The sequence below is a fragment of the Mesocricetus auratus genome, unplaced genomic scaffold, assembly GCF_017639785.1.
Source record: "Mesocricetus auratus isolate SY011 unplaced genomic scaffold, BCM_Maur_2.0 Super-Scaffold_100013, whole genome shotgun sequence".
Taxonomy (NCBI): domain Eukaryota; kingdom Metazoa; phylum Chordata; class Mammalia; order Rodentia; family Cricetidae; genus Mesocricetus; species Mesocricetus auratus.
The window spans coordinates 19,759,431-19,780,449 of record NW_024429196.1 but is presented as its reverse complement, the minus strand read 5'-3'; the positions used below and the strand labels follow the sequence as shown (position 1 = coordinate 19,780,449).

The window sequence follows — 21,019 nt, the reverse complement described above, 5'->3', positions numbered from 1 at the left end:
TACTGTCACTCAACTGCAAAGCTGAAACATGGCCATGTGTATTTTCCAGTGACTTTTACATCAAAATAAAGATAGTCTGGAGTTTCTGCCGCCTGTAGATGCTGCACATGATAGAGCGAAGCTCCCAGAGCCCAGGACACTCCTAAGAGGCATAACTCCAGGGCCTACAGGCCCCGCAGACAGCTACAGCATTGCCCCCAATCTTTCTATCTCAGCAGCTCAAAGCCCTCCCCAGAGCTCTGGTTCAACATGGGCTTTGACCAAATCAACTGAAGCTCAAGGGAGCTGCACCTACCAGAACTGACTGTAAGAATAGCTTGTCGTCTTCTAGAGGTTTCTGGAGAAGAGTCATCTTTGCCCCAGATTGCTGATCTTTACGTTCATCCTTCTGATTCCCTCTCTTTCTCTTCCACTTGGGGAATCACAAAGATCCAGGTTCCTCCCCCATTCCCCCACCTTCCTTCTCTCCCTCCCTCCCCCCCCACACTAAATAAATATATAAATAAATAGACCATCTCAAGGAAAGAAAAGATGTCTCTTATCTAAATTCATTGTCCTCAAAAATACAGAAAGACAATCTCAGAAAAAAAAATTTGAACTGCCATCTAAGTTTTTAAAATATTAATTTCTCAAATAAAGCTGCATGATTTGATATAATGGAGAAATATGACAGTATTTGACTCCTGTACTTTTTGACCACTATAATTCAACTAACACAAACAAAAGAAAATATATTTCAAGTGGGTTTTTCTCCAAGTTGATACTGAGATCAAATGGTGAAAGATTTGGTTGTTTATTTTAAGAGAAAGATGTGATGTAATGGCTGGAGAGACAGCTCAGTGGTTATGAGCATGTACTGTTCTGCCAAAGGACCATAGTTGTATCCCCAGTAGATTACAACTGTCTGTCTACAACTCCAACTCCAAGGAGTTCTTACCCTTTGGTCGATGTGAACTCCTGTACATGTGCACATACTTGCATGCATATACATAATTTTAAACACAAAATAGCTTAAAACAGAGATATGAATACAATATAGTATGTAGTATTTGAGGCTGAGCATAAAAATTCTAAAATTTCATTAATCCAAAATTGCATTTCATCATTTTGCTGTATCCAAAACCACACAGAACTGAAACATTTCCAAAACTACTAGACCCTAAGACACTTTTTAAGAAGTATATTATTTCAGGATTAGGCCTTTGGTTCAAACCCCAATGTTCTTGGGATGTGACTAAAAAAATGAGAGAGTAGCAAGAAGGTTGAATAAGTAAAATATTTTTTTTGCTAAAGAGAAAGATAAAATTATCAGAGATGGAGCCAAAGAAGTGGGTATGTCTTATGCTATTGCTGTGGTGAGGGGATTTAGCCTTTGTTGTTGCTACAGTTCTGGGCTCGCTATGTGCCAATCTCTATGTTGAAATTTACCTGGGTTCTATCAATTCACCCTTATGACAGACAGGAAATTTTTCTTAGAGGTTAATTTCTAATAATTTTTTCAGACCTTTACTGTTACCTCCTAATTCACTCTTAGTTAATTGGACTTTATTTCACTGAGCTGATCTTTCTAGAATACCTATGTTATGTGAGACTGTGTTATGCATTGGGAAATGTCAGTTAATGAAAGGAATTTTAATTCTGGGGCAAGAAGACAAAAAGAGAATGCAAAGAAATAAATGTACAGGCTACTCTCAAATAAAATAAGTGGTATAAAAGGGTGAAGTCATAAAGAGACTGGAGGAAAAGGACATACATACCATAGCAGGCAGGATAGCATCCCTGAGGAGGTGGAACTCAGGGAATCTCCTGAAAACTGTTGACACCACTAGCATCTGTGAATCCCCATCTCTGGGTCCCAGGACTGCTGGCTTTTCCTCTTCTCCTAAGCCATATAGACTGGCTACAGAATCTACTACTCAGCTTCCACACTGGGCTGGACTCTCCAGCTGAATGACATATTTTGAGAGCATGGGCCATGCATGTCCCTCTCTGATTCTGTGTGGAAATTAAAAGAACTACTTGGAATAGTGAAGGGTGTGTTATATTGTATTTGGAGAGGTCCTGATTAGTTACTGATATAGCCTTTCATGAACACACAGTAAAACATATACAAAAGAAAGCAAAACAAAATTTGAGAAACAACCACATTAAAAACTCAACTCTAAAGCTATCCCTTGGTAATTACCATTGTATTGATTAATATGCACATAATTAAATGTATTCTCTGTGGTCAGAGATAATTGCACAGTATAGTATACAACATACTTTGTCTATGTTATTCAGATATTCACTACTTTTATTTTGGTTTTAAAGTCTTCCAAATTTCTCCTGCATGTTTGGGTGTTGCTGTCTTGTTTTGTTTTTTGAGACATAGTCTCACAATGTGACCTACTGGCCTCACATCTGAGATGCTCCTACGGCAGAACTATATAGCATTTAGTTTTCCATTCATTCACTAAACCGTGCTTTTAGAGTTTACCCCTTTGGCTGGTTTTACCATGGATTGCATTCTCTTATTATAGAAAAGCAGTTCATTGTATTTCATGCCTTTGCTTGCCTATCTAGTCATCAGCCAAACTGAGTGGGCTCCAGTTCAGCATTATCATAAATAAAACATTACAAACATTTTGGAAGGTCTGTGTGTCAATGCGCATATTCTGGTTCTTTCTGGTAAATATTAAAGGTGATTGCTGAGATGTGGTAAATGGTTACAGCTTTATTAGTCTAAATGAAGCTGCTTTTCTTAGAACCTCGGATTATGTCCAAGCACTCTAGTTGTCCCAAACTCTGCCCATCACTTGGCATTGTTGGGGTTTGACCTCTAGCCATTGTAGTTAGAATGCAGTGGTATCTCGTTATGATTCACGTGGTAGTTTCCCAACGATTGGAGATATTATAAATCTTTTTATTATCTGTGTCACTTGTACATCTTATTTGGTGATTTGTCTGTTCAAATCTTTTGTCTGCCTTTAATTACAATACCACTACATCATTTCCCCTTCTGCTTTCCTGCCTTCCAATCCTGCTATGCTCTTCCTGCAATGTTTCTTGCATGTATGTTTTCAGGACTGACCATTTGCTATTAGATAACCAATGTTATTTAAGAGTTAACATATCTAAATTCAAGTCTTTCCAAATATATATCTTGCAGTTATTTTTTAACAACCTGTATAAAACTATTCATTTGTTTAAGAGTATTTTTCAAGTAATAAGCTATAAATGACATAAAAAAGACTTACAGTAGGTGATTCCGGACTGTATAATTCAATATGAAAATACAGTAAAGACAAAATTACATTAATAGAAACTAATCAGGAGATGTCTAAGGTTGAATGGAAGGCATTGTCAGTAAGAAACCATGAGGGAACATTTATGATAAATAATAAATACTTGATACCTTGTTTGTATGATTTATAGAATTGAATGTTGAAAATAGATGACCTCTAATGAGTGTAAGCTGTTACCTTTTAAAAATGACAATTTGGGCTGGGCAGTGGTGGCGCACGCCTTCAATCCCAGCACTCGGGAGGCAGAGGCAGGTGGATCTCTGTGAGTTCAACACCAAGCCTGGTCTACTGAGCAAGTTCCAGGATAGGCTCCAAAACAATACAGAGAAACCCTGCCTCGAAAAACCAAAAAAAAAAAAAAAGACAATTTGTCTTATATTTGTAAATGCCACTGTATTTACAATGCTTTCCATTGCTGTGATAAACCATATCCAAGGCAATCAATAGAAGGAAGGGTTTATTTGAGCTTCTGGTCCCAGATAGACAAATGCCCATCAACATCATGGTGGATAAGCATGACAGCAGGCATGCATGGAGACTGGAGCAGCAAGCCGGGAGCTCATGTCTTGAACTGCAAGCAGAGGGGAGAACTGGCCATGGTAGGAATCTTCAAACTCTCAAAGCCTGCCTCCAGTACTTTTCCCACCAAGGCTACACTTCCTGAACCTCTCCAGACAGTGAGAGGAACTGAGGAAGAAATGGCCAAATATGTGGGTCTGTGGGAGACAGTTTCATCCAAACCACCACAGCCACCATACAAAAGGATGATATGAAATACTGATGTTAGTACTGAATGCTATGAAAAGCACCCAGTAGCTTTCTCATAAATAATAACAGATAGATGTTACTCAACGACCCAACGCTTGAAGTTTAACCACTGGCACAGAGATAAGAGGGAAGTTGGACAATGGAAACTATTCGGCAAGTTTGGACAATGATAAGGCAGGCTGGGCTTTTCCTGTACAGAGGACAATTCCAACTCTGTAGGTCTGATTACACTTTTCCTAAACATCCCTGACACAGCAGACCTCTCTAGGGCCAAAGTCTCCTGTATGATCTTAATTAAAAACTCTCTCTTTTACTGAATTTTTCCCATTTTAATATTGTGCCTATTATTCAACAAGGTAAAAATCTTTATTCTAATTCCAATCTAGGTCTGTGACTCTTAAACATCTTTTATGTTAGAAAAAAAAACCTAGACAAATTCTTTCAAGGTCTGGCTGACCTCTGATGAGGAGTTGGGGATTTTACATCCAGCTCATTGACTCAGCGTTTCCTCAAATCAATAGATAAGTCAGACTCTCTGTTTCGAATGACACTGGAAGCAATATAAAAATCAATCGCGCACTCTGGGATATTATCACTCAGTCTGTTCCCTTGCTGTATGCAGAGTTCTCCAGCAAAAGCAAAACCGTTTTACAATGCATGACCTTCAGAACGACCTCCTCTCCACAACCATGCAATTCCAGCTTTGCCTAACTAACTAAACCCCTGTCTACTCTCAAATCCAGAATGCATTTACTAAAAGTATCAGTCACCTTCCTGAAGCTATAAATGTAGTATAAAATAAGGGGAAGTGCTTTCCTCCAAAGGCTTACAGCTGATGGGAAAAGCTTGGGTTCTGAGGCTCATGGTCCAGGTTCATGGTCCCCACTCATTTCTTCGTCACGTTTTCATGTGGCAGAAAAGGGATCACAGTACTGAAGGGTCATAAAAGTGCACAGCACATTTAATCTCTGGTGTGTAAGAACTGCTCACTACATATGCAATGTTGCTATCATGCCATATATTAATAAACAGATAAAGTTTATCCCTCACTCTCCACTTTCTCTCAGGGTTAGGTTCCTTAAAGCAAAACAAACAGATGAGTAGACTAACAACAAAATACAGAACTCGTGGTTGTTCATATTTTAATGTGAGAAAACATTAGGTACAAGTAGGAGGGCATGATCTCCTTATGGAGTGAATTCCAAAAGACAGCCATTCGTCGTGGACTCTGAGTGAAGAAAATAGCTGAGCTGGGGATCGGAGAGTAGAACAAAGGTCAACTGCTGTCTGGAGACAAGGCACGTGGGATCCGGAACGTAGATAACAACTCCACCTTAAGAGATAGAAAGCAAGATTAACTTCAGTCTAAGAATCTTCAAGAACAGTGGGGCCAAACAGGAGCCTCAAAACAGGATGGAGCAGATTTGTCACCACAGTGCTAGCAGCTGGGCCCTTGAATAAGGAAGATTTGCTTTAGGAGTGACTAAATACTGGGGAAAGGAACTGAATGTGAGATTTGTTGCCTAAAACACCCAAGAACCCCCCCCCCATACACATCTTTAATCCATTAAAATAAAACGATTAGTCCTGACCAAGTTCTTGATGGTGTTTGCTGTCCTCTCGGCGTACACTCACTGGCCTCTGTTCTCTTTCATGTCTTTAGCCAAGTAGTTGCAAATGTACTTTGCTTTGTCAAAGATACCAGGTGCTATACGGAGCTCAGGTGGGATCCAATGCTCCATGCAAATGGTCAGAGCATCACTAATAAACCAATAATTTATGGTGTCTTAACCTCTGCTCCCACCCTCACCTCTGGCCTCACCTTCTTCTTGGAGTTTTAGCCCCACAGTCTTTCTTACAGATGTCTCAGTCCCCTTTTCTCTCTTCCCCAAGTGGAGTGTTAAATAAGCTGAATGACTTTCTTTTTTCTCTGGTCTTTAAGTTTCCCTAGATGTTGGCACAATGTTGGCGTTTTCCTGTGACACCACTTCATCTCCTTTTATGTTCTAAACTGCAAGTTCTGCCTCTACTTTTTAATCTTAATCTTTCACAAATGAAAATCCTATGGGGTCATCAAGAGTGTACATGAGAGTAAATAACAATATACAAGAACTTCACAGGAAGTGGATTTGGGGTCAAGAAAGGGCCATTGTAATGAGAACATGTTAAGGATACACAACATACACACATACACCAGACACACCCCATACATACCATACCACACCATGAAACATTAGACTATAGTAGAGGGGTGAGGTAATGATGGTTAAGAAGGGCAGGGCAAGTTTAGCTCGGAGTCCCATTTGAGTCTAAATGTATTTCTTCAGGAAAAGTGGGGTTTGAAGCTTCAGAGAGAGAAATGGAGGACATAAAGTTTTTAGGAGGTTTGAGGGGGTACAAAACTTCCAGAAAGCTGGTGTGCATCTGTGTGGAAGATGAAATTTTAACATGGTAAAGAAGTCATATCAAGGAGGACCTTTCTTTTTTTTTTTTTTTTTTTTGGTTTTTTTCGAGACAGGGTTTCTTTGTATTGTTTTGGAGGCTATCGGTCCAGCCCAGCCTCGAACTCACAGAGATCCGCCTGCCTCTGCCTCCCGAGTGCTGGGATTAAAGGTGTGCGCCACCACCGCCCGGCTCAAGGAGGACCTTTCTTTAATCGCCACTTAATGAACTTAGCTCTGAAAGGATGGATGACTATGAGAGTTTTCCAGGGAAAAGACGAGCAAGATCATGTTTGCTTCCTACAGCATCTCTGCTTAGAGAAGTCTCAGGTCCAGGGTAAGAGGCTTGAGCACAGGAAAAGAGACATGATGTGAGGCTCTGGCTGTGATGGTGAACAAGCCAATGACAGACAGTGAGAAAGATATTTTAGCAATAATACCTACTGAAAACACAACCCAGATCATACTCCCTCAGAAGCATTGTGGAGGTAACATTCATGCTTTGTACTTGGCTAGGGTGTGTGTCATTAAATAACTAAGAGAGTCAGAGGACATTTGTAAAAGGAAAGATCCATCCAAGAAACAAATGGGAGGAACTTCTACCCCTCAACTGCCTTAGAGTCTCCTTTCTCCCACTCACTTAACATGGGATAGGAAAGAGCTAGAAGTAGCCTAGTCCAGAACCTTGTTACTCCAGTGTGCCTGTGGAGCCCAATTTAGGCTCAAAAATCCCCGTTTCTTCTGTGGGTTGCTGAATCAAACTTTTCCCTCTAAAGACACCCACATTCATGATCACACAAGTAACTCTACTTGTATTTCTATTTTTCTCACATCACTCTTCAAAGTTCCTGTGACTCTACCTCTTTGCCTTCTGTGGTTGTACTTGTTAAGAAAATATTTTTTCCTTCGATCCTAAATCTTTCATTTTATAACTTGTTAATAGAAATAGTATTTTCTATTCATTAAAAAAGTGAGAACTCCAGTAGCTAATAGAAGCAAAAGTAGAGATTCACACACAACCAAACCCTGAGCAGAACTCCTGGAATCCAGTAGTAGAGAAGGGGGAGTGGTGAGCAGAGGGGTCAAGACCATGTTGGAGAAACCTACAGAAACAGCTGGCCTGAGCAAGTAGGAGATCATGGAGCCCAAAATGACAACTGGGGAACCTGCACAAGATCAAACTAGGCTCTCTGAACGTGGGTGTCAGTTGGGGGGGGGGGGTTCTATACAAATTCTATTGTCTTACAAATTCTATTGTGAGTGTCTGTCTAAGGTCTTACAGCCTTAACAGACACTCACTGAAGATACAGAAAGCCCTCAAAAATGAGGGAAGTTTCCAAAAAAAAAGTAACCTTTATGGCCTTCTTTAGCTTAAAGTTGCCATGCAAATTGCGGAGCAATAGAGAAGGTGCATCATACAGACAGGTACGACAACATGGAACAGACTGTGCCCCAGCAGACTGTCAGGAAAGCAACATGCTTCTCACTGGGAAAGATGCTCAAAGTCAAGCGTGTGAAGACTAAGACAGTAGTGTTCACTTGGTCCAGCAGCGTCATCTCAGAGAAAAGTGGGTAAAGGAGACATGGGAAGGAGGCTTACGTGCCAGGTTGAAGAACATCGGCTGACCCTTCTGGCATCACAGGGAGCCGCTCAGGCAGCATGGATGTTGCAGTCCTTATGTGAGATTTCTGACAGTCTCACGAATTTATCTGGAGAGATTTGTCTGTATGGAAGCCATGGAAACAGTGTTTGGATGGAGAGGTGACTTGAAGTAGTTGACAAGACCCTCATAGACCTGGGATAGTTTCCATTGCCTTTTATTCCTGGCATTCAATTTTGGTGTGTTTTTTAGTCCATTTTCATATCTGTTTAAAATATTAGAACTAACCAGGATTTTAGTCTTTAAATGGAATATTGTGACTAGAATGGTCTATTTTAACTTTTAAAAGAGCTAACTTATTGTCTTTTTTTAGGGATATAGAATTGCTTTAAGACTATAAGTATGGGGCTAGAGAGATGGCTGAGCAATTAAGAGCTCTACTCTTCCAAAGGGCCTGGATTCAAATCTCAGCACTCATGTTGCAAGGCTACAAATTCAGGTGATCTAATGGCTCTTCTATGTCCCATGACGATGCAGACACATATAGACACACATGCATACATACATAACTAAAAGAAAAACTTTAAAAACCTTATGTTTACACATGCCACTGCAGTGATTTTTTTTTTTTTTTACAAAATTTCTTGGAAATACAGCATTGATCCAATTGTCTTAATTTTCCATGTAAGATAATATGAAATAATTACGGAAAAGCATTTAGCTTAAAATTGTTCACTTGCTTACTTCGTGGGAAGTGCATTATCACCTACAAAAGGAACAAATCCTCTCTTGTGTTGAGTCTTGAGTCATAGAATATAATGCCTGCATTTGTTCTCCATGCTCATTACTATAGTGGCCATAATTATCATCCGGGAAAATAAAGAAAGAAGCACAAGTTAATCACTACATGTGGATAACTCAGTGTTGGCAGTAATGGTCCCTAGCGAGTAGATTGTTATATATTATTGAGAGTTGATATACTTTTGTTTTTAACCCATAATAATCTTGCCAAAAAAAGATACAAGGATAATCCCAAAACTCCTAATTAGAGAGGAAAAGGAAGAGAATAAAGTTTTCAGTATCAAACACTGGGGTGTTGATGACATGTGTGATAACATGCCATGTACTATAGGCTTCCTCAGTTAACATGTTCCAGAAACATAAGCGTGTCCTGGCAGTCTCCCATTACTGTGAGTAAGGAATTTCTTACAAACAGGGCATAGAGCAAACTAAATGCAAACTTCTGGGATAAAAGTCAGGTGAAAATAACACAGCTCTGTACCTGCTGCTACAGCTGGGAGTAGAGCACTTCCTAGGGACCCAGTCAAAGCTGGATGAAGGTGTGCAGTACTGAGGTAAGGCTTATCTTTGGTGGACACATCCGTGGATTCCCCATAATAATCCTTTCCCCACCAACTTAAAAGGATAAAATTATTATTTTACGCAAATTCTCACAATGGAGTGAAAATAGACACCATTTATACTATAACTGAAGATGCCTGCACCTAGACTCCAGCGTGAATAACTAAGTGAAGGCAGTAATGCAGTGGATGTGATTTTTTTTTTCAAAGAAGGTTAAGTACATTTTCAACAAATGCTACACTTGATGATAGGAGGCAAGAGAATGAGAGTATCTCTATGGAGGGATCAAATTTCACTGGTCCTGGGCACTCCTCAGACCTCTTGTGATTTTAATTAAGAAGATACACATAAATGGGGCTCACAGAGACACCTTTATCTTAGAGGACGCTATGCTTAGCCTATGTGATTTATGATAGGGGTGACCTAACAAGGCCAATGATTTCCAAAGGCCTGCCTTTGTCAGGGGATTTGTTAATTGAAGTGCAGAACCAAGCTGTGGGAAGATTTAAGGTGTTGTCATCAAGGGCAGGAAGAAGGATGGGATGACCTCACCTCTAAGTCTTTCCCAGTATCATTATTCTAAGATCTATATAAAGCAAAGCCTTTGCCCCTTTGGATGTTTTCTTTATGGTGGCTTAGTCTATGTTTATTACAGAGGCACTGCTAAATCAGGCTTTGTCAACAGTTCCTAGCCTATGTTTAGAAGAGTCATAAACAATCCTGTAAGACTTGTACACGATTCTGGCATTAAATACTTTTCCCAATAACATCAGCTTGTCCCTCCTGTGTTGGCTGACTAATAGAATTATTAAAAACTTCCCCAAGTCATGAAAGAAATTACAATAATGATACCCAGCACATTCATATTCAAATCAGGTAACCAGACAATTATTTATTAGGCACCCACTGCTGTCAGCTGAGAAAGGGGTCCTGAGTACAGAACAGGGAATGATGCAGTCTTTGTCCTCTAGGGAAAAAGGTGAGGAGGTAGGGGATTGTGTTCTGTGAAACCACAATGGAAATGAAGCTGGAACTTAACTAATTTTCTCAGCATCTGGCATATCTTGCTCTTTTCATGTCTTTCTCATTCAAATTGTGATTGTCCCTGACTTCAGATTATTATATGTTATGAGACTCTGGGTCCTATTTTATTGTTGTAGTTTTGAGACAAATTCTTCCTATAACCCAGAGTAGCCTGGAAGTTCCTTTGTAGGCCAGACTGGCCCCAAACCTGTAATTCTCCTGTCCCAGCCTACCAAGTGTTGCATTTACAGGCATACACCACCATACAACTGGGTCCCACTTTAATCTTTTATTTTAGCAGGTGATTTGTATATTTATGTTCACTGCAGAGGTCTTAGCTTACATTCGTGAACTGTTATTCTGATGGCAGTTTACTTTGCAGGGCTTTTGTTATTTTGGTCTGCCTGGTTTATTTGGTCCTGATGGGAGTCTCAATGTTTCATTGATGCTACTGCTTTAAAGCAGCATCTTCCTTGGCCAGGCTAACTTGATGACTCTGATAGACAAGAGTCTATAGTGCGGAACCATAGTGCGGAAGACTTCCAGGGTCAGGCTTCTCTGTGGTTTGATTCCTTTGACATGACAATCGGCTGAAAACCCTTGAGCAGACATAGGATCTGCAATCTGGCAGGGAAGTGGAGAACTGTGCTTGGATGCTTCTCCATGGGGCTTTGGACACACTGGTAGCAGATGATGCCATCGTCTTGGTGTTATAAACAAGATGTAGTTCTGACTAGAGTGCAGTGAGCCTCCTCAGCTGCCTTCTGTTTCTAGGGTGTATGATGGGGACTACTGACACTGAGTTACCCCTTTTCTGTGTGGCGGAGATGTCAAAAGACATCTTGTAACTGTCATTTCTCTAGCCATGGGAACCAATGCCTGCTCGTGTTTCTCTTCCCATCGGCCGAGTTCTGCTACCTCTTGTCTTATTATATAATTACATTTACACATAGTCTAAAATCATACTGAGAGAGAAACAAGGATGAATTTGCATTCTCTGGTCAAGCCTAGAAATCAAAACACAGCATTTTAAGATTTGTTTCTATCTGTCATGCTCTCTAAAGCAAAAGCGTATCATAGAGGTTATTTTTATGGTCATGTGTTCCAAACATGACTAAATTTGGCTACCTGGAGATGGAAAAAGTGACAGTAATAGGCTTTAAGTTTAAACTTCATATTGTGATACCCTCCTTGTAGGGTTTCCACTATAGTTACATCCATTCAGCAAATACTTGAGTATTTTCTATGAGACAGTACTACTAGGTAAATAGTGTGGGGGAAAGTGTTAAAAACATCACTGTAGGTTGAGGAGCTGGCTCAGTGAATGAGGAAGTCCTTGATGCACAAGCACAAGGACCTGAGTTCAGATCCTCACCACCCACATTTTCAAAGGCCAACATGTGTGCCTGTGACCCCAGTGTTGGGGAGTAGGTAGAAACAGGCAGATATCACTGCTCAAGGGCAGCCAGTTTGGTCAAAATGATGAGCTCCAATTTCATTGAGAGTCCTGGTCTCAAAAACCAAGGTATAGAGTGGCAGAGGCAGAGGAAGACACCTGATGTTGAACTCTATGCACACATACACCTTGCACACAGATCTTCACTCTCACTCTCATGGCAACTTATATTCTCGAGAGCATAAGGCATCTCCGTTCATCACAGTTTTCCCTGAAAGGCAACTTTTAATGGCAAAGGAAATGACCAGGACCTTAGTATATGGGGTGTGAACTTGGTAGGCTAGAACTAACATACCATAAAAGAGAACTGCTGAAGTCATAAAAACTGATTTTTAAAATAAAAATGTTTAGGTTTTTTGTCTCTTGCTAAATTTGATGTGACAGCTTCCATCCCAGTTGAGAAATGCTTAGCATGAAGATTCTAGAAATGCCCGATCTGGACTCATTTGAATGTCATCAGTAAAGAGAAGAGGTGTAAGAAAGGATGAGAATCTGAGAAACAAGTGCTCCCGACAATGAGGGATAGTCTAAATCTCCAAGGGCAGTTAAGAGCGCAGTCAGAGCCACCCTTTTTCTGTCTCTCTCCCCATCTAGCTGATCTCCTCTAATTATAGAACCAGCCCAACTAAACAACCACTTCCACTCATGATTTCAATCCTTCCCAGTACGAACGGACACCAAATGCCATCCAAATGCAGAGGGTGAAACCATGAAACCATGTACACATAAGCGAAGACACTGAGAGCAGTGAAGGGTGAAGAGGAGAGAGTTCTCTGGGGACAACAGTCTCTCTTCTGGCTTTCGTAAAATCGTCTATGCTCCCTTTTATAGGGAGAATAAGAGTTTCTGAAACTTCAGGAATCAGCTGTGCTGTATTTGAGGGAAGTATTGGATGCTCCGAAAGTCAGACTCAGGGCCAGCGAGATGAGTCAGCTACCGAGCCCAGTAACCCGAGGACCCACATGGCAGGAGAGAAGTGACTCCTGCCAAGTCGTCCTCTGACCTTTATGAGCATTCCATGGAATGTGCATGCACTCAAGAACACACATAAAGACACAATAAATGAGTGTGATAAAGTTCTTTAGAAACTAAAAGAAGACTCAGAAGCTATGTTAAATACAAAACAAATTTATTTGACAACGGGAAAGGAGACGGCGAAACAGCGCATGTTTGTTTCTTGAGCAAATGCATTTAAAGCTAAGAGAAAGAAGACAGGGAAAGGAGGGCAGCGGGGGCAGGGTGTAAATTAAGTGCTTTTTTATACGCATGTATCAAAATATCACAATGAAATTCACTATACTGGAGAATTCCTACACACTTTAACAGTGGCAGTGCCCCGTATTGACTGTAAGTACCATAGGCCAGCACTATCCTGCTTCCTTTTGAGGCTTCGGAATTTAACCATGCTCTAAGTAAGTAGAAAAGACTAGAAATAACCCAAAAGTTACAAAAAAAAAAAAAAGGCAGAGAGAAAATATCTACCACATACTCCTTACATAAGAATTTCTTCTTGCTGGGTGGTGGCACACACCTTTAATCCCATCCCAGCACTTGGGAGGCAGAGGCAGGTAGATCTCTGTGAGTTCAAGGTCAGTCTGGTCTACAGAGTGAGTTCCAGGACAGCTAGGGCTGTTAACACAGAGAAACCCTGTCTCAAAAAAAAAAAAAAAAAAAAAAAAAGGAAGGAAGAAAAAAGGAATTTTCTTTTCTCACCAGTGAGGGGGTGGCGGGAAAGGAACCTTAATGTTCTAGAGACACTAGAGAATCCCTCAACATTCTGGCATTCTAGACAAAAACAGTCAATTCAGAAGTAATGTGTAAAGCTTACAAGCAGTAATTTTTTAAATTATTTCTAAGTAAGTTTGCTGTAGTCCAGGTCAACAAAACACTAGAATTCTAATTCTCCAAGTATCTCATTAATCAGTACTTAGTATAAATATTATATTTTTGTATTTTACAATTGAGAATTAAATTAGAAACAAAATAACAAAAATAGTCCTATCTGATTAGATGCATATATCGGAGCTCTAAAATTCTAAATATTATGCTATTTGTCTAAAATCTAAAAGCTGCTGATAGTCTCTAAGGAGTTTCTCTGATAATTTAGGCTGGGATGCTGACATCTGCCCCGTGTATGGATCAAGTCCTGCTTGGACACCACCCAGCTTTGCCTGAAGTCTTCCCCAGGGCTGTTTTGGAGGTTCTGATATCTATGTTCAAGGTTAGCTTCTTATCAGGAATCCACAGGAACAGACTTTCTCCTCATTGAAGGTGGTCTCTCTAACACACTCATGACTTTTCTTTCCTACGGATGTTGGGTTTCAAGGTGCCACAGTGCCCTTGCCTCCTGAGTTTTAACATGGAGGTCATAAAGGTGCACCTAGTATGTACTAAGGGGAAGAATTTTCTTTGGATATTTATTATTCTACATATCTGTATTTAAAGAATATTTTAATTTTTCCTTTGGGACAGGGTCTTTCTACATAGCCCTGGCTGTCCTGGAACTTACCATGTGGACCAGACTGGTCTTGAACTCACAGAGATCCATCTGCCTCTGCCTCTCTAGTGCTGGGATTAAAGGTGTGCACGATATACAGTTGAATATTTTAATTCTTGAGGCAAATTAAGCAGGATAAATTGATACTAAATTTTAAAAACTCACAAAAAGATGATATAGTTTGAATCATTATTGTGTATTTTGAAGAGTATATATCCTGTAGCAAAATATCCCAAGAGTCCCAATAGAAATAGAAACACCCAGAGAAAATATCTTCTATTAGAAATTTCAGATCTTTAGTAGCAAAGAGGGAAAATGTATGTGGTGTTTATTGTAAACCACGTAGGGGTTTCTTCCAAATGACATATTACAGGTATATGCTAGACATAGTTCACGAATGATGAAAAAAATCAGATCAGGGACTCTTGTCAAGTTGACATGATGACTGTGTAGAGGGCGCATAGGCAGAAAAAGCAGACAGGAAAGATGAGCTAGTTAAGAGGCCCAAAGGCACGCCTTTAATCCCAGCACTCGGGAGGCAGAGGCAGGCGGATCTCTGTGAGTTCGAGGCCGGGCTGGACCAACAGCCTCCAAAACAATACAGAGAAACCCTGTCTCGTAAAAACAAAACAAAACAAAACAACAACAACAAAAAAACCAAAACAACAACAACAAAAAAAGAGGCCCAAAGTTCAGGTTTTTAAGAATAATCCAAACCATCATAATTGAAGCCTTCCAGAGACTACTCAGCCTGTGACTTTCACTCCAAGTTCAAAGCCATAGGCAATGGTCCTTAAAAGTTGCATAATTAAAGCAGCTCCCAGTTGAAGGGCAAATTCCATGGAAATTCTTTATCTCTCACTGAGCTCACTGTCACTAAGGTACAACGCCAGCATAAGCCATATTTCTGTTAGCAACATAAACAACATGGGAAAGCACATTTGAATACGTGGAAACTTCATGATTCTACATAATCATGTTGTCAAAACAAAACAGTAAGCAAAATAACTGGTTTGGATGGAGATACAATAATGCATCACTTAGCACATGTGTGATGCTGGCTGAACTGTTTTATTATGTGCTAAGCTAACTAAACTAAACCAGGATTAATTCTCCATAGTTTCATTTCTCCTCCTCAGAATTCTCCTAGATAACATGCTGATCTGAATGAGGTTCAGATTTAAGTCAAAGACAGGATGTAATTTCTTTGAGAGAATTCTACCCTCTAACTGTGCAACTAGAGCTGTCTGCATTGGGCTCAGTACCATCCATCATTACATGGGTGCTTAGTAGGCATGCAGACTGTTAAGGGCAACTGGAAATCTTCTCCAACAAATAAATTTACCTCTTAAAAAAGCCCAAACTGGTCTAGGGGTGTACTTCAGTTGCTCTCATTTTCCTCACATTCATGCCACCAACTAGGCACATCTTCCTTAAAAGCCAGGTGTGGTAGTGCAAACCTTGTAATCCCAACTTCAAAGGATGGAGTAGCACCATATAGAAATGATGGAAAGCTTTTCTTCTATACCCTCCTGCTAGTAAGCTGTAATGACAGACAAAATTAACCCAAAGGCTGACACAGAAAAAAACACTCTGGTAATAATAAACTAGAAGGAAGGAAGGAAGGAAGGATGTGTAAATGAAGACAGAACAATGAGTTTTTATCTTCAGATTAAGATTAAAGAAGAGGCCAGGTTTAGTAGTACTGGCCTTTAATTCTAGCTCTCAGGTTGGGAGAGATGGATCCCTCTAAGTTAGAAGCCAGACTGTTCTACATAGCAAGGCCTACCAGGGTTCCACAGTGAGACTCGGTCACACACACACACACACACACACACACACACACACACACACACACAAAAGGATTATTGAAGATAATTCACTTGCATTTCTGAGGCCTTTTGACAAAAATATAATTAAGAATTTATGAGCATTTTTTCTAGTATATTCTTCAGTTCTTCAGACTGATGTCTTATTTGGATGATGATAATTTGGTGTAAAATGTATGTATTTGTCTAAAAGAGACTGGAACTCAGTAAAACATTTAATAGACTAGAATTAGAATTAGTTTTCAGTTAGGACAAATTAACAACAAACAGTAAGATTTTAAAACAATGTTTTATTTTTTAAAATACTAATTCTTTGAGAATGTGTACAATTTATTTGAATCATATTCACCTCCCCAATACCTCACTTTGTATCTTCTTTTTAAAAAATCAATTTGTGTTGAATATTCTTGAGTATAAGCCTGCCCTGGAGTGTGATCCGCATACCAGGAATCACACCCTTGAAGAAAATCGACCCTTTCTCTTCCAGCAGCTATCAAATGCCAATAGCTTCTCAGCTAGAATGTGACTTGATACCCACTTTAGCACTCTCAATGCTGGAACCCTGTATGGGATTCAAGCTCATGCAGGTGTTGTGCATGCTGTCACAAACGGCTATGAGTTCACGTGTGCATTGTCCTGCTGTGCCTAGAAAACACTTACAATCTTTCTGCTCCCTCTTCTGCAATGATCCCTGAGCCATGGCAGGGAGGAGTGTGATCTGTCCCATTTAGGACTGAGCATTCGAGTCTCTAAGTCTCTGCATGCTAACCAGTTTTGGGTTCTGTATTGCCATCTACTGCAAAAAGCTTCCCTGAGGAGTGTTGAGGGGAACACTAATCTAAGATATAACAATAAGCCACCAGAAATCATTTAATACTATGTTAATTTATCAGAATAATAGTAGTAGGTTACCCCCTAGGGCCCATGACCTATCTGGACTCAGGTTGTTGAACCAGACAACAGTGTCAGACATGGGTTCCATCTCATGGATCAGGCTTTAAATCAAATCAGAGAGCAGCTGGTTATTCTCATAACATTCATGGGCACATCTTAACAGGATGGCCATTATTATAGCTCCCTGCAGTCACGGCTAGTTAAGAATGACGATTGTTTTCCTTCCAGTAGCATGCATAGCATCTTCCAACACTACGAAAGCTACTCAGAAGGGATGATGTTTCCAGGTCCATACCACTTCGTTTCTCTGTACATAAAACAATTTTAAAATTAACATACAAAAATGATTTTCTAAGATCATTATACTATTCATGTCATACTTTATAAAGTACTAAAAAACATATAAAAATTTAAACATTCTTAATTTGCTTGTAGCATATGAAAGATACTTAATATACATATTTGAAAGTTTTATAAAAATATTTTCCCATAAAGCGATACAGTAAAGTGAAGTTTTTGGAATACAGTGATACAAATTTAAGAAAACAATTTGAATGCATTGAGTAAGTTCCCAATTACCCACTAAAATGCTATTAAAATAATTTAGTTAAATTTTATATGAATTAGTTCAAATTAGTACTTTAGAATTACTGTCTAGAATTGGAGGGATACTATAACACCTTTCAGAGGTACATCCAAATTATTCACACAGGATTGTGATGAGTTTTGCTACTACATGCACATTGAGGCTGTTGCCAAGGAGACGGTAACGCTGCTTCACTGTTATCTTCTCGGGAAATCCTAGAAAACAGAGGTGATGTTTACAGTACAGTCACTTGCAATCCTAATTTCCAGAAATAAAAAATACCTTTTAGTAAAGGCACAATGGTCATTTTATAAACACATTCACATCTTCTTGGCAATAGCACAGTCAATGTATTACCTTGTGACACTGTAGTTGTGCTTGTGTTAAGCATAAATTGTCTAAGGACACAATACTCAGAAAGTATACTCATAGCTAAACACAAAAGATGGCAAATTGCTAATATGACCATGAAGTTTTACAAATAAATGAGAATTTGGAGGCCTGAATACTGTGTAACATCATGCTATAATGTTAATACAATGAGGTGAACTATGTGCTATTACACTTTGGAAAAATGGTTGCTCCTATTTTTCTTGGTAAATTTATTTATTTAACAACACTTTTACAGAGCTCTACTTTACATACCATGGAATTTACACTTTAAAGTATATGCTTCATGCATTTTAGGATAGAGTTCTAAAACATTTTCATTACTTCAAAATAAAAAAAAAACCCTTATACCCATCAGCTGTCACTCCCTGTTCCTTGTCTATGTCCATTCCCAACCTCTACTTTTAGATGCCACTACAGATTTGGCTACCCTAATTTCCTATACATGCAATCAATGGATATTTTTATGTCTGTCTTCTTACAGTTATATTGTTAAGGTTTATTCACATTATAGCAAACTCCAGTACTTACTATTTATTACTTAATAATATTTAGTGGATAAGACAAACTTCATTCATTCGATGGTAAACATTTGAGTTGTTTCTACTTTGGGATATTATATATAATTATATATATATTGTGGAAGCTTATTCTAGGATATTTATCTAGAGGTAAAACTGCTGAGTCATATGTTATTTTAATACATGCAGAGAGGCTAGCACTGTTTCACTTCACTGGTAAATATGAAGAAATATTTCACTGTGGTTTTACTTACATTTCTCTAATAACTAATGATGCTTAACAGCCTTTTCATGTGTTTATTGGCTATTTGTCTATCTTCTTTGAAGAAATGTGCATTCAAATCATTTCACATATTTATGTTGGATTATTTTCTTTTTATTGCTGAGTTGTAAGCGTTCTTTATATATTCTGTAGATAGTTGGTTTTCATAGTTTGCTTCCATAAACTGATTTTCTCTGATTTAGTTATTCAGTGTGATTTGGCATAACAAGGGAAGCAAAGGAAAACTAGACAATAAGATAAAGGAAATAATAAAGAACATTAAGAATAACTATGCTCATAGAAGCATTATTTATGATAGCCAGAACTTAGAAGCAACCTAGATGCCCATCAACCAAAAAATGGATAAAAAAATGTGGTACATTCACACAATGGAGTACTACTCAGTGGGAAAAAACCACAATGACATCTTGAAATTCACAGGCAAATAGATGGAACTAAAAGAAATCATCCTGAGTAACCCAGACACAGAAGGAAAAAGATGGCATGTACTCACTCATAAGTGGATATTATACATAGAGTAAAGGATAAGCAGCCTATAATCCACAACCCCAGAGAAGTTAGGATATAAGAGGAACCCAAGAGAGGCATACATGGCCCACTCCCTACCCCCGGAGAAGGGAAAAGGGACAAGATCTCCTGAGTAAATTGGGAGCATGGGGGGAGTAGAAGGAAGGTAGGAGAAAGAGGAGAGGAGAAGTGGAGGGGAGAGGAGAACATGAGGGATCAGGAAGGTCAAGCTAGGAGTCAGAACAGAAGAGAGCAAGGAATGAGGTACCGTAATAGAGGGGGCATTATAGGTTTAAAGAGAAATCTGGCACTAGGGAAATCTTCAGAGATCCACAAGGATGACCCCAACTAACAATCTAAGCAACAGTGGAGAGGCTATCTTAAATACCTTTCCCCTATGAGATTGATGACCTTAAATGCCATCCTAGAGCCTTCATCCAGTAGCTGATGGAAGTAGAAGCAGACACCCACAGCTAAACACTGAGCCAAAATCCTGGAATCCAGTTGCAGATAGGTTGGTGTGATGAGCATGGGGTCAAGACCATGCTGGGGAAACCCACAGAAACAGCTGACCTGAGAAAGTGGGAGTTCACAGACCCCAGCCTGACAGCTGGGGAACCAGCATAGAACCGAACCAGGTCCCCTGAATGTAGGTGTCAGTTGCAGGATCTGGGCAGTCTATGAGGCCTCTGGCAGTGGAACCAACATTCTCTAGTACACAAATGGGCTTTGGGAGCCCATTCACTATGGAGTGATAACTCTCTTGGCCTAGATTCACAGGGGAGGTCCTAAGTCCTGCCCCAAATAATGTGACAGACTTTGATGATCCCTCATGGTAGGCCTCACCCTCCCTGAGGAGTGTATGGGAGCGTTGGTGGAGGGAGAGGGACCTGGGATTGGTATGTAAAATAAGATTGTTTTTAATTTAAATAAAATTAATTAAAAATAATAGTACAATTTCATATATTTGTAATGAAGGTTCATTAGGTAAAGTAGCTTCACCAATACTATACTCTATATTAACTGTATAATAAGATAGCAATAGCTACTTCAATAAAGCTGTCATCTGCAATTAAGCATGACTGTAAAGCTTATATCCAACAGATAGTGAGCCACAGGTAAGCACATTACTAATCTCAAAGATTAGTTCCAAAAACTAGAGAAACAAATGTGTTTACAAATAACCTTTTACACTATCTCAGGGAATGATCCTTCGCAATATTAAGACTACACTAAAGGGAAGGGTGAGTTTAGAAACAGAATTTATTTTAGAGAGATATTAAAATCCAAACTAAGTGATGGAAAAATTATAGTTTCTAAGTTAAAATGTAATTTTTAAAAAGCACAGATATATTAAAGTAATGATAGTCTTCAAAAACAAAACCACACAGAATGTGTAAGGTCAAGGCGGCTGCTTTCTCCCAGGAAAGGTTGTGTCTCTCTTCTAAAGCCAGCTAGTCACAGACATGTTAGTTGTCGGTCACAAGACACCAGGACAAAATGAACAGAAGGATCGATATGAATCCATTATTGCCAGGGGACAAAAAGCTCACACCATGTCCATTTTTGTACCC

General features: G+C 39.4%; 1 protein-coding gene across 7 annotated transcripts in view; it reads right to left on the bottom strand.

The window, feature by feature from the left end:
• Positions 1–5,180: 5,180 nt before the first annotated feature.
• Positions 5,181–21,019, bottom strand: part of Trdmt1 (tRNA aspartic acid methyltransferase 1) — a 49,792-nt gene continuing 33,953 nt past the window's right edge. For 2 of the 7 annotated variants that reach the window (XM_040755463.1, XM_040755466.1), the window contains one exon: positions 5,181–5,388. In XM_040755463.1, the coding sequence (XP_040611397.1) occupies positions 5,243–5,388 (146 nt within the window). In that variant the 3' untranslated portion in view covers positions 5,181–5,242. Of the gene's footprint in view, positions 5,389–16,534; positions 17,960–18,909; positions 19,163–21,019 lie in introns of those variants that run through there. The other 5 variants (XM_040755464.1, XM_040755467.1, XR_005880735.1 and 2 more) reach the window with 4 other exon arrangements.